The sequence below is a fragment of the Sphaeramia orbicularis genome, chromosome 21 (genome assembly GCF_902148855.1).
Source record: "Sphaeramia orbicularis chromosome 21, fSphaOr1.1, whole genome shotgun sequence".
Taxonomy (NCBI): Eukaryota; Metazoa; Chordata; class Actinopteri; order Kurtiformes; family Apogonidae; genus Sphaeramia; species Sphaeramia orbicularis.
In genome coordinates, this window is record NC_043977.1 from 30,559,044 (window position 1) to 30,572,197 (window position 13,154).

A 13,154-nucleotide genomic window follows, 5' to 3' on the forward strand; every position below is an offset into this window, starting at 1 on the left:
TTAATATTAAATTTGTCTTGAAAAATCACTGGTGGCCCACTATTTTTTTTCCAAAGCCGTACATGCATTAACTACTGCATGCTCTTGATCCGTTCTGCTTAAAAATACAGAGCTACATCTCTCACCTTGGCAGAGTGCACGGTACATCTCTTCCCTGTCTTGTGGGACTGTTGTTCTGCCTGGGGCTGATAGTTTCCTCTCCCACAATGCCTGTGCATCTTTAGAGCACTGGCCCACCTCTTGGTAGTTCAGCTTCATCTTGCGGATGTGCAGCTCATCACGGCTTGCTACAACACAAGACCCAAAATGAAAAGGGATAAGGCCACACATTTAACCCTAAGCAAATCATTTAACACACACATACATCTTTTTCATATGCCAATCAGGAAGAATTTACACCAGAGGCAAGCACAAGAAGGCTATGCTCAGAAATACCACAAAAGCTCATCTATTTTTCCTTTCGTACTGCAGAATGCAGACTGGTTAAAAGATGGCTGATTTGAGAACAGGTGTGAGTATAGTCCCATACACCTTTTGTCACCAGTTACCACGGAAACGTACAATAAATGGTACAATAACCACATCACCACCAAAGATGGATCCTTATTATGCACATGGAGAGGCTTAATTAGATTGTGGGGAAAGGGTCACAGGCAAAAGGAAAGACAAACACTGTGATTTTCCCTGAACATGCAAAAATAAAAGTAGCGCACCAAAGTGAACGTAATATCATCTAAGTTCATGCATAACTTCTGCCTTGACCCCAAGGGTTCTGTTCATATTACTTACCTTCTATAGAAAATGGTTATTCACAGTAAGGTCCTCAGACCAGCATTTGGGGTCATAGTAACAGAGGGAAAAAGATATGTTGGAGTTTAGAATATATATGCTGCACATAGCAGGTGCATCCCACGGCTTAAAAGCCTCCTCTCTTCAACTCTACCAGTAGCACAATCATAACGGCACTGCTATGTAACTTGGCCTAAGAGAGCAAGAAAGGTTGACATTTCTGCAAATTATACAAGTTTTATAGTAGAGGATTTACCAACTCTCAAACAACTTTCAGTAAGCATTACAGGCAGTATGTATGAAGCTGTCATTTGTACAAATAAATAAATAAAACATAAATAAAACAATTAGTTAATTAATTAATTAATTAATTAAAAAATAAATAATAATAATAATAATAATAATAAAGAATTTATCATTTGCACAGTAAGTTATACATTAAGATTTACTTTTGATTGTAAATAATCTCCACTTAAATGCTCCCCTTGTTTATACTTCCTGTTAGGCTATAGGTGCTGCTGAGCACAGGAGCAGTTTTAGGAGAAAAAAAAGCTCAGGGATGTAACCTAAATCACTTGGCCCATTAGAGGGCAATCTTTCCAAAAGTGATTCCTTGTATTTCTAACGCTTTAAGGCCTAGAGCTATTTTTGCAGTGACTTCTAAAATTAATTCTTCTCTACATTTATTGTTTCCTAAATAATTTCTCATGATTTATTACTCTATACCCTGCATTTTCAGTGAAAACATGTATTTTCCTATATTTCATTTGTAGACCATGTAGATGTTTACAACAGCTTACAGTAAATCCAAAGATTCCTATATCAAAACAGAGTAGACTGAAGAAAAGGTGACTTTTTCAGCAAAAAATAAAATGAACTGAAAGTAAAAACAAGCATCTATATTCTCTGTCACATGGGTTTTAGTGGTGAATCAATGTTGTAGAAGATGGCTGTTTCGACATTCACTATGGAGTGTCTGAATGTCCAAGAGAGACTCATCTGATGCTGGTGAAAACATGAGAAACTGCATTTTACCTAAATTAATTAATTAAATGTATTGATTGTTCAAACAGTTATTAAATATTTTAGATCAGTAGCTGCTTTTGGTCACTGGTGACTGTTAAGGTCTTCGAGGGTGCACATAGTCAGACCAAACAGTGTTTTTGTCATAATGGACCCATGCATCCTAATCCACTGAATGAGGATGTTTGTGTTTTTAAGTGAAAATGTGAAAAGTCTCTGTCCACCTCAACAAACACCCTCCAAACTGTAGTCAATGTAAACACTCAGCAAGAAATATAATTAATATTTGAAAGTATTTGTGCCTGTGGGAGGAATTTTGCGGGAGAAAAAAGGACAGAGATTGAAGTTACAGCTGAAAAAAAAAAATCTGTAAGAAAATTAAACTCAACAAAGCCCCCCGTGTGACCAGCTATTTCCAAGACTAATCACATGACAACATATGAATACCCCTAGTGTCTGCAGATAAACAGTTACATACACAATCCAAGAGTACTGGTGTATGATGAATCAATCATGCAAACTTAGGACATCTTGTTCTCCATAGTAGTGCTTCATGTGATTGAAATTTGTTCCAGAGTATTTATCTGTACTTAATGTGCATAGTATTAACATCAACTCACCCTCCAGCCTCTGGTTCTCCTTTTCCATGCGCAGCAACAGGATCTGCTGGTGAATGGCAGTCTTCCAGAGGGCCCGGTAGTCGGCCCCTGTCTTCTTCGGCCTCTCCCCAGTTAGAGGGTCAGCTGCTGGTGGCAGGAGTCGACCCAGTGGGTCCAGACTGGAGGTCAAGGCACAACGAGAGAGAGGCAACAGCTCCCGGGCGTCAGGATGCTCTAAAAGAAAGGATTGAAGATCATGTGTAAAAACTGATGAAATGTAAACTACGATTGTACTATTTTTGTATTTATAATGACTTTAATTAGTAAGTGATGTGTAATAGGGGTCACTTCTGTTGATGAATGAACAGAATTATCAGTCAACTCTGCAGCTCAACAAATGATTTAGCTACTTTCAGACAACGAGAAAGGGTCTAATAAGCCCATTAAAACAAATTAAACATGAAAACAAAGAAAGGCAGAAACTAAAGAGAGGAAAAGAGTGAACACTGAATCTTTTTTCAACTAAGAGAAGTGAGGCCTTCAGTTTTTATACAGCAGCATCACTTCAAGGTTTAAAACAACTAAAACAAATTTAACAAAAAATAACAGAAAAGCTAAAATGGTTTTAGCTGTTTAACTACGTGTGTCTCGATCTCAAGTAAGATAAAAATGCACTGCTTTAGAAATATTTAACCTAGCTATGGTAGCAGAAATAACACACCTGTAGAACACACTCATACGCTTTTATCAGTGTTTATAAAAAGAAAAAAAACTACTAGGGATAAATGTTACTCATTTGTGTCATCATCAATATCTTGTGAGTCTCATATGTGGATGAATTAGTCACATGGTTTCAGAGCATTCCTTTCTCATGAAAATGCCATGTCTATTCGCTTTTGTTTTGCATCATTGTGCATCATGCTGCTTATGTTACCATACCTGATTGCTGCATGGGTGCAGAGGGCTTGTTCATGGGTGAAGCAACCCTCAGGAAGATCTTCTGCCTCCAGGAGACTCTGCGTGGGGTTAGAGGGACACCTCCACTCAAAGAGTCGCTGCTGCAGCCAGACAGGGTCCTCTTCCTGCCTTCCCCATTGCTACAAGAGAAGACAGCAGCGTCACAGACACTCGATCAAAGAGTCAGGTGTCACCTTACACTAACGCTCTTTCAACACCCTTTTACCAATTCAGCCTTCGGTACATTTACGCACAAACTGTACATCTAATCTCTTTACAAAGAAATGACAGAGGAAACCTTATACATCTACAATGAGGTATTAAAATACACATTATACTAGACATAAAAACATGTACCAGCATGTGTTTAATTGCCAATACATATGTTAATGAAGCAGGAGACAGTATTGTATTTCACGATTAGTATGTGAAATGACAACAAAAAAAACAGCCACAAAAGCAATCAGAGTCAGGAAACAGAGGCGTTCATTCTTGTTCTGGAAAAGAGGCTTTTTTTTTTTAAAGAGAAGAATTATTGGTTACAAAGAGAACTGTGAAAAGTTGTATAAATGACATCTTACATTTATCTATTCAAACATAATATGCCAGGTCTGAAACGTTCACTGCCACTGTGACAAGTCAAAAATGTCTGAGGGTAATGAATGCGTGAAACGCACACAGAAGAACCAAGCTGCAACTCCTAAGGCTGGAAAGTGGAAGTGTCAAAATCTGCAGTAACGTGAATGTCCACTGGGGGCTGGCTACAAAAAAAGTCTGTCAGTCCCTGCAGACCCTCATATCAAGACGATCAACTTAACAGCAGAAATAAACACACACAGCCTAGGACAAAAACAGTTTTGACCTCTAGAGTTAATTTCCAACTCTGTGTAAACTGTACAGGGGCTGAACATGTATACAAATCATCTGTTTAGATTATATCAAGCCCACAATAGATGCATAAGGGAGTGGATACTGCATTTGACAGGTGAGTACAAGCTTTAACAACTAGTAATAGCTTGGCTGCTGACTTGGCTGTTTGGAGCTCCTGTGTATAGTATATAGTTGTATTTAAGGAGTTACATTAAAATTAACATTGTCAAGGGATCCCATAATTTACCTGTATCTAAAAGCAATATTCAGCATCACTTGGCTGCATTAGCTGATTACAGTATTTATTTATGGCTCAGTGTGTTTTTACATTTCACAACATTGACGACACAAGTAATATCACAAATGCACATGTTAGCATTTATTAAGAGGGTGGAACTACCTGATGGCGTTTATTATTACATAGTTAGTCAGTATAGTTGGTGTTATCAGTACGTTTCAGTTTTGCACCTCATTTCTCTAGCTCCACTTAATCCAAATAGTCCGGTAAGTATCAGTAAGTTAATCAGTAGTATTATAAGTATTTCAACAGTGACACAGATTTTTGCAATTTTACCTTCATTTACCACCACAGTGGAAGTGATTTAAGTGTGGACTTTGAATTAAGCATTGAGGAATTATAACCATTTAAACACAGTTACCGCAAAAAAAAAGAAAAAAATCTACACCTTCATGAATGTGAATACAGAGGTAACAACAAGGTGCAAACCCCTGGCAACACTCAACTACAGTAAATTCCAAGTAGAATTAAACAAAAAACATCTAAAAAAAAAAAAAAACAAAAACAAAAAAAAAACAACTCTGCATACACTGCAAAAATCTAAATCTTACTAAGTGTATTTTTCTCATTTCTAGTCAAAGTATCTCATCACACTTAAAACAAAACATAATCACCTGAAGAGTAATGTTTCAGTGAGAGATAAGAACTTATTTTTAGGCAACAGATCTTGAAAATCTTATATCAAGAAATCTTGCCAAGATAATTTTCACTTGTTCCACTGACAGATTTTTTTTTTTGCTTAATTCAAGATTTTTTTGCTTAATTCAGGCAAAAAAAAATCTGCCAATGGAACAAGTGAAAATTATGTTGGTAAGGTTTCTTGAAATTAGATTTTCAAGATCTATTGTCTAAAAATAAGTTCTTATCTCTCACTGAAAAGTTACTCTTTAGGTGATCATGTCTTATTTTAAGTGTGATGAGATATTTTGACTGAAAATGAAAAAAATACACTTGGTAAGATTTAGATTTTTGCAGTGCATTTCTGGAAAAAAGATTCTTTGGCTAGATGAACCAAGAGAAAAGTCTGGAGAAGAAAGGGAACAGCTCTTGATACAAAACAGACCATGTCATGTGTTCAACACAGTGAATGCAGTGTTATGACACGGGCATTTATGGCTGAGGAGAGAAGTAACAGGATGTATACACACTTGCAAAAGCAACAAAGAGCTTTTGAAGATAAAGAAATGGTATGTTCTTCAGTTCCCAAGTCAGTCACCTGATCTCAGCCTAACAGGACATCTTTTCAGTTGCTGAAGGCAAAACTGGAGGCACAAAAACCTACAAACAAACAGCAAGTGACAGCGGCTGTAGTAAAGGCCTGACAAAACATCTCCGGGGAGGAAATTCAGCGTTTTCATGTGTGTATTAAAAACAAACCTCATATTTATAACAATAATAGTTTGTGCAATTAGAGGGACATTGCATGAGTATGATGTAATTTCACATCATAAAATATTTTTGTTAAACCTTGTGAATTAAAGCTTCATTTCATCTGTGGTGGTGGATAGAGGCAAAATAACAACACTTGTCACCGTGTTACTATCCAAATACACTCAAGGAAAAAAGAAACGCACCACTTTCATTTTCTTAGAAATATGACAGTTATTGCAAAATTGCAAACTACAATGAGTTCAGTACTATTCTGAGTCCAAATGAAATGATTGTTTTCCTGGTTCTGGTTGATTGATTTTGATTAGCAATAAGAACTGTATTTTTGTATTCCTCACCCATGTCTGCTCATGAGTGAAACTCACAGATGAATTGGACCTCTCCTCAATTGTGCACAACCATTCCCTATAAAAAGACACCAAAATGGAGCAAAAACACATTTGTCCACAATACCACGACTACTGCAACCGAAGAGAGATGGGGCCATTGGCATGTTTCAGCTGGACGGAACAGACGGGTCGTAGCCAGGGTGGTTGGAGTCCACCACTCTACTGTTGTACAACTTGCTGAGTGTTACCACACCACCGGCTCCTCCAACCACCGTCCCAGATCTGGTCGACCACGTGTTACAACCACTGCACAGGACCGTGCCAATCGGCTGTCACATCTCCGTGACAGGTTTTGGCCGGCAATGGCCCGATCTCTCTCCGATTGCAGTAGTCATGGCATTGTGGGCAAATGTGTTTTTGCTCCATTTTGGTGTCTTTTTATAGGGAATAGTTGTGCATAATTGAGGAGAGGTCTAATTCATCTGTGAGTTTCACTCATGAGCAGATATGGGTGAGGAATACAAAAATACAGTTCTTATTGCTAATCAAAATCAATCAACTGGAACCAGGAAAACAATCATTTCATTTTGACTCAGAATAGTACTGAACTCATTGTAGTTTGCAATTTTGCAATAACTGTCATATTTCTGAAAAATCGAGAAAATGAAAATGGCGCGTTTCTTTTTTCCTTGAGTGTACTTATGGCCCTGACTGTATGCTGACTTGTTTCTTAAACCTACATGGTGCTGGCCATGTCTAGCATCTCCAGGATTCCAAAGGACAGTTCACAAACCAACTGGTGAGCTGATGGAGGGTTCATTCTCTATTTATATATAGTCTGACAGAGGAACACTATGTGCAGAATAGTCAACTATAATTGTGAGGACAGCACAGACTAGCCTTACAAAGGAGAAAAGAACCATTAGATATTTCTCTTATGCCACTTGTTCACTCCATAGTTTTACATATTTCTTTAACGCCACTTGCTGGTGTTACAGTTTCAGTACTTAACCTTGGTCAGCGCATAAGTGCATGTTTATTCATGTGGACACAAAAAAACAGGATGACACATTGGTTTAAGACAAAGACCTAAAGCTCCTACAGCTGTTGCACATTTCCTTTGACACCACGTCTTCAACAGATTCACATTCTTGATTTTAATTGCTTGCTGCCAGTATAAATGTAGTAGAAGGAATTTTAAAAGACCACCAGGGTTAAGTGCAACAGATAATGCCTGCCTGGCTGTGAACATGCTGACATATTCAAAGTTAAATACCCAGCAAGAGGAGGCTTTCAACAAGTTGTCTTTAGACTTGTATTGTACATCACAAGCTTTTCTTGCTCCTCTTGCTTCTGCGTTCTCAACAAAAGTGCTGAGGAGATTGGATTTCTGTCAGTGGGGAAAAACATCCTGTGGAAATGACATTTTACAGTGGTCTGCACCACTGAATCTCATTCATAATGGAAATGTTAACCTTTACCTTCTGCCATTCAGACACCTAGACCCTGTCCTATTAGAGCTGCCACAGAGAATCTCGAGCAAACCCGATCAGCTGATTAATTAGTGCTGCAAAATGTTAACAACAACCTTTCTAAACACATGTATAATTCAAGTACATCCACGGTCCATCCTCAGTCAGTATCATGCTCGTCACCACATCATAAAACCCTAGCCCTATGATGCGTTGTTAAAGAGTGAAGGTTAGTGCTCACATGTATAGTTTTGTGGTGCAGAAAAGCGTTCATATCAGCATGCAAATACAGCAAGACAGGGGTGTATCAGCATCCCTCTCTGCTTCTAAACGTAACAGGAAGACACTGGGTCCAGCTGCAGCAATGATGAGGATAAAAAGAACAGCTGGAAAGTTATTTTACGAATAGAAAAGGTGTGGATAGGCAGGAAAAGGGATAAATATAAAGGGACAAAAAAGCTGGTTGTTAAAAGATTTGGACAGCCAACACGTATGCTGCTACTGCCATCACAGGAAGAACTGGTACTCCCTCCCACCCATCTCATCCCCTTGTCAGGTCCCTGGCCGATGTGTTTGGGGCTAAGCACAGGGGGTTTCGATGTTGACCCCCTCTCACCTCTTGAGGCTCCCACTGTCTGTCAGGGAGCTCAGGGAGCCCAGTGAGCCCTGGTAAAAGCTTTTCAGGAAAGTGGGAGCGTAGAAGGAGGAGGGGAGGCTGAAGGAGGACTCGCTCTCCGAAACACTGCGTGTTCTCGAGACGACCACGGGACTGGGTGAGCCAAACATGAAATGCCCACAAATAAACACAAACACATTACATAAAGAAAACGCTGCTGGTTGGAGCATAGAGAGAAAAAAAAAACTGAGGAAGAATCAAAACATTGACAGGAAACTTGTGATGCTATTGTTCAAGGATAGTGGGACGGGAGCTGCAGAGATTACAGGCTGATCAAAGTGCTGCAAATGGATGACATCAAACGTTAACTAATATTTAGTTAGTGTTAAACTGATTAAAAGAAAAGCAACAAGTCCTGATTTTCTGTAGCCAGGTTAGGTTTAGCCATATCTTCAAACAAAACACAAAAGCAGCGCAAAATATCCATTCCTACCACTTTGCAAAAATAAAAACAAAATGCCATTAATCAGTACTTTCCCACTGTGTTTGATAGAGGAAGTGACATGTGGGTTACCTGTTCTGCAGCAGTTCTGGGTTAACAGAGTGTTGTCTCCGCAGTGGAGCCTGTTTACTCTGGCTGGTGGGTTGGCCCTCAAAGGAAATGCGCTTCTTCACAGGTGGATGGCTGAAGGTGTGGGCACGCCGACGGAACTGCAGGCCGCCTTCCGGATCATCGTCCGAGAAATTAGGAGGGGAACCTGGAGGAGAGTCACCAGGAGATTCTTCATCCTGCTGAGGAGGACAAATTCAAAAGACAGTAAGATGTCAATGGTATGTATTTATAGAAGTTTTATTTATTACGACATTTTGCAAAATTAAGCTACAGAATTTAACAAAAACACACTGTTATACAATGACAAGCTGAATTCTACATGAACCACACATTTAGAAAACACGCATTATTGCCTGGCAAGAGAACGCCAGAGGCTTATCATGCTAACTGTCCTGAAGTAGCACCACAAATAGGCAGTAACTGAAGCCTACAGTCTGTGCCCTGCCTAAAGCCAAATAAAACAGCAGCTCATGTTACAGGTCTGCACTCACCTAACCAATGCAACCCACAGCCAGACATATTCCAGGCTCAACTTTCTATTCAACTCTCCTGGACTTTGCTGCCTCATGACCTGATGTATAACTCCCACATCTATTGTATTCTAATAGACAATGTCCTGTGACTCACAGAACCAAACACTATTGGTGGGAAGGACCCAAGTGGCTCAACTCGGCACGCAACCCTCCAATCTCCACTCTACATGCTTTTAGAGGCCTCCCTCTGAAAAACTGATACGACAGGAGAAAAGTACTGATGCCAATGCTGCTGCTTTGAAAATACAGACAAGATACTGCTGACTGAACTACTGCAGAGTAGCGTGTTTCGAAACCTCTCTGCTAATAGTACTGCAGAGTGGAAAAAGTCTGACAGAGACAGTAGTAAACTACCATTAGTATCACTGTGGATGACATGACTCAGGTGAGATTTGTATAAATTATGATAAGCTAAACAATGAAGCAGTTCAGATCAGTCCCTTGTTTTTGGTCATCTGAGGGGGGCTAAGAGGAAGCCCAAAGAGGCACAACTCAGCAGACACACTACTGGACATCCTGACTTGGGATTTCCTGCTCACTGGGAAATTGTCATGCTGACACAGTCCACTGATGGCTACCTACCCGTCAAATCACCGGACAAACAACAGTCTCCTGACCATATGACACAACAAAAGAGCTCAGACACGTGAGTCTTGACAGTAAGGACACGATATTCTTATAATTTATATGAAATGAGATTACATAACTCCACACACTCAGCAGCGGCGACACAATGCAGAAGTTGCTTATGAAATATTTGCTTATTGGGGTGAGCACTATATATCAAACTAATTCCATTATTGAACATTTTACTTCCTGAAAATCATGAAAAATGTCTAAATTGCAAATATTCCTCTAGAGAGCTAAACATTTTGTTGAACAAATAATTCTCAAATTGGCTCTTATAGACATAATTCAGGTATGAGAGGGATGCATAGTTGATGAATGAATATGATTACTTTGACAAGCACTATAACCATTTTGATGGCCAAACTGCACAAAAACTGCAAGGAAAATATTTTATTTATTTTTTAAGACATGAAGTCCTCATTCATTCATTCATTCATTTTCTGAACCCGCTTTATCCTCACTAGGGTCATGGGGGTCACTGGAGCCTATCCCAGCTACTTATGGGCGAAGGCGGGGTACACCCTGGACATGTCGCCAGTTCATCGCAGGGCTGACACAGAGACAAACAATCACTCTCACATTCGACATGAAGTCCTATTTATCTATAATTACATTATGAACTGCATTTATTACATTTTTAAATGATTTTTTTTGTCCTGGTCTAACATCTTAATAACATATTACATTATAGGCAAGTTATTATGTTATTAGCTTTATTACATGTAAAAAGGCCAAAATTATTGCATTATTGCCTGTTATTACACTATTCATTAATACAAGTTTTCTTGCTTGACAAAAATTCAGAGTGCAACCTGTTTGGTTCTCGTAATATATTATAATTGTGAATATGTTTCTCCAGTCAGGTATGGCATGTAGGTTTAGTAAAAAAATGAGCAGCAATTCGTGCAGTCAAAAAATCTATCGATTAAAGTTGTAAATCACTCATAACAATGAAAAATACTTTTTTTTGCCCACATTTCCAGCTCTAGTGGGTATACTTCAAAGACATTCAATATTATCTGTATCTTGTTTCAGTATGGCTAAGTAATTCGTTAGAGTCTATCAATACTAAAAGTATTCAGTAAGTTCACTTAAACGTGCTGGAGTGTAAAAATATTTTTGGTTCATAATGAAACTGTGGCAGGACACTGGTGTCAAGGTACATGACATTACATTACATTACAGTATCAACATAATTCAGTACCAAATTATGAAGTATCTTCTGATATTTACAGTATTTTAGCAGTTTAGTTGGTGCTATAAATTATTCTGTTCCTAGCTCTAATTGTCTCTGCATATGCATCTGCCAGAATGATAAGATTTGTTTTAGATCCAGAACAACTAGTGGTGTTGGACTTGATAGAAGCCAGATCTGAAAAGGTTCCCTGCATGTCCTGCTTAGAGCTACCACTTAATCACAGCTGTGGCCAATTTTCCTCATTTGACAGAGCAAATCTGACATGACACGAATTCAAGTCATATGAAGGTTGGAACATCCCAGGCCACTGGAGACTCTGTGTGTTTAATATGAGGAGCTAAACCTCTGCGCATTAACTCTGTTATGACTAATAGGGAGTCTGAGGTACTCCATCACACACTCACTCCAAATTCAGCACAGCAGTGACATTGTGGAGCCAACAACCCCAAAATGGTTCGCTAATAGCTGTGTAAACACACGCCTTGCTGTACTGGTCCATCTTTGACCACTGCAGCTTAACAGTAAAAACAAGCCATCGTGTCTACATGTAACAGGGCCTTGTTGGCAGCTTGGATCCGATGCCATTTACAACTGCAGCTAAAGTTAAGTGCTATCAGACTTTGTCCTTCTCAGAGGACAGAACCGAAATGTAACAGGCTTTTAAAAGCCGGTGGTTCAAAATAAGAATTCCCAGAATCCCCTGAATGAGGTCTTGGGAATTCTCATGTTGCCCTCAAGGACACTTACTCTTTCAAAGCTGCTAATGCTTCCCATGCTTCCCAAACGACCTCGCATCCGACTGGCCCCCTGAAGAAAAAAACAAAAAACATCGATTAGGAAAATTAAAAAAGGGTCACTAATGGCATCTGTTAATCATTTTGGTGCATATTTATTTAATCATTTTACATAAACCTTTTCAAATTGGACCAGACGTTGTTATTGTTTTAACACAATAAAAGCATTGCCTAGAAGTAGCAAATGAGGAAAAAATATTTCTGGATGATGTTTATACTGTCATTGTTTGGCTAAGTCTTTCAGACAATAGCAGATGGCAGCAGAGATCCTTCTACTGAGGAATTACTCTGCTGTCTCACTTGCAGATATGGGTCAATCCAAATCCCCTGGATAATAATGACACAGAAAAAACAACTGAGGGACATGTAAGGGTAACAACACAGAGGCTATGCTCTGTCATCAGAGGGAAACAGATGAGGATAAACCCAATCAAGATATAAAACATTCAGATAAAGACAGTATAAAACATTTAAAGGCTGTTTGGCTCAAACACACCCTTGCGAAGATGTTCTCCAGCGAGTTAGTGAGGGAAGTGCGAGCTTTATTCTTGAGGATATCGAGTTTGAAGCGACTGCTGGTGGCTGCAGCATCCCCTGCTGCGGAGCTGTTTGCTGCATTCTGGAAACAGTTGGAAAAATGTCATCACGGAGATATTTAATAAAATGTGGCTGCAATTACTTTCCCTGCAAGACCTAACTGCTCCACTACACGGCAACAAAAAGTTTACAGCTGTGTGTTGCTTTGGGAATATAGTAATTGTTGCCAGGGACTTAACATACAATACCTGAAATTACAGTAATTAGTTTGTACGGTTTCTGTTCTAACCACTCAAGCAAAGATCAGACCTTTAAAAAGAATATTATTCATTCAGCTTGAGGAGATGACCTTATATTTAGCAGCAAAAACTTGGTAAAATATAAATGAGAAACCTGAAATGGAAATGTAATAAAATAATTATCACAACATAAAACAAAACTAACAAAAGTTATCATTGCCCTTTTATCACCCAGCCCTTGTTAATCATTTAGAAATTCACACTTTAC

General features: G+C 38.9%; 1 protein-coding gene across 6 annotated transcripts in view; it reads right to left on the bottom strand.

The window, feature by feature from the left end:
- Window positions 1-13,154, bottom strand: part of tbc1d4 (TBC1 domain family, member 4) — a 35,380-nt gene that overhangs the window by 10,039 nt on the left and 12,187 nt on the right. For 2 of the 6 annotated variants that reach the window (XM_030125318.1, XM_030125316.1), the window contains exons 10-17: window positions 12,607-12,729; window positions 12,064-12,123; window positions 8,917-9,134; window positions 8,343-8,495; window positions 3,351-3,508; window positions 2,433-2,645; window positions 790-792; window positions 126-287 (exon numbers count right to left, since the gene is read on the bottom strand). In XM_030125318.1, coding sequence (XP_029981178.1) covers window positions 126-287; window positions 790-792; window positions 2,433-2,645; window positions 3,351-3,508; window positions 8,343-8,495; window positions 8,917-9,134; window positions 12,064-12,123; window positions 12,607-12,729 — 1,090 coding nt within the window. The remainder of the gene's footprint in view (window positions 1-125; window positions 288-789; window positions 793-2,432; window positions 2,646-3,350; window positions 3,509-8,342; window positions 8,496-8,916; window positions 9,135-12,063; window positions 12,124-12,606; window positions 12,730-13,154) is intronic. The other 4 variants (XM_030125317.1, XM_030125319.1, XM_030125315.1 and 1 more) reach the window with 4 other exon arrangements.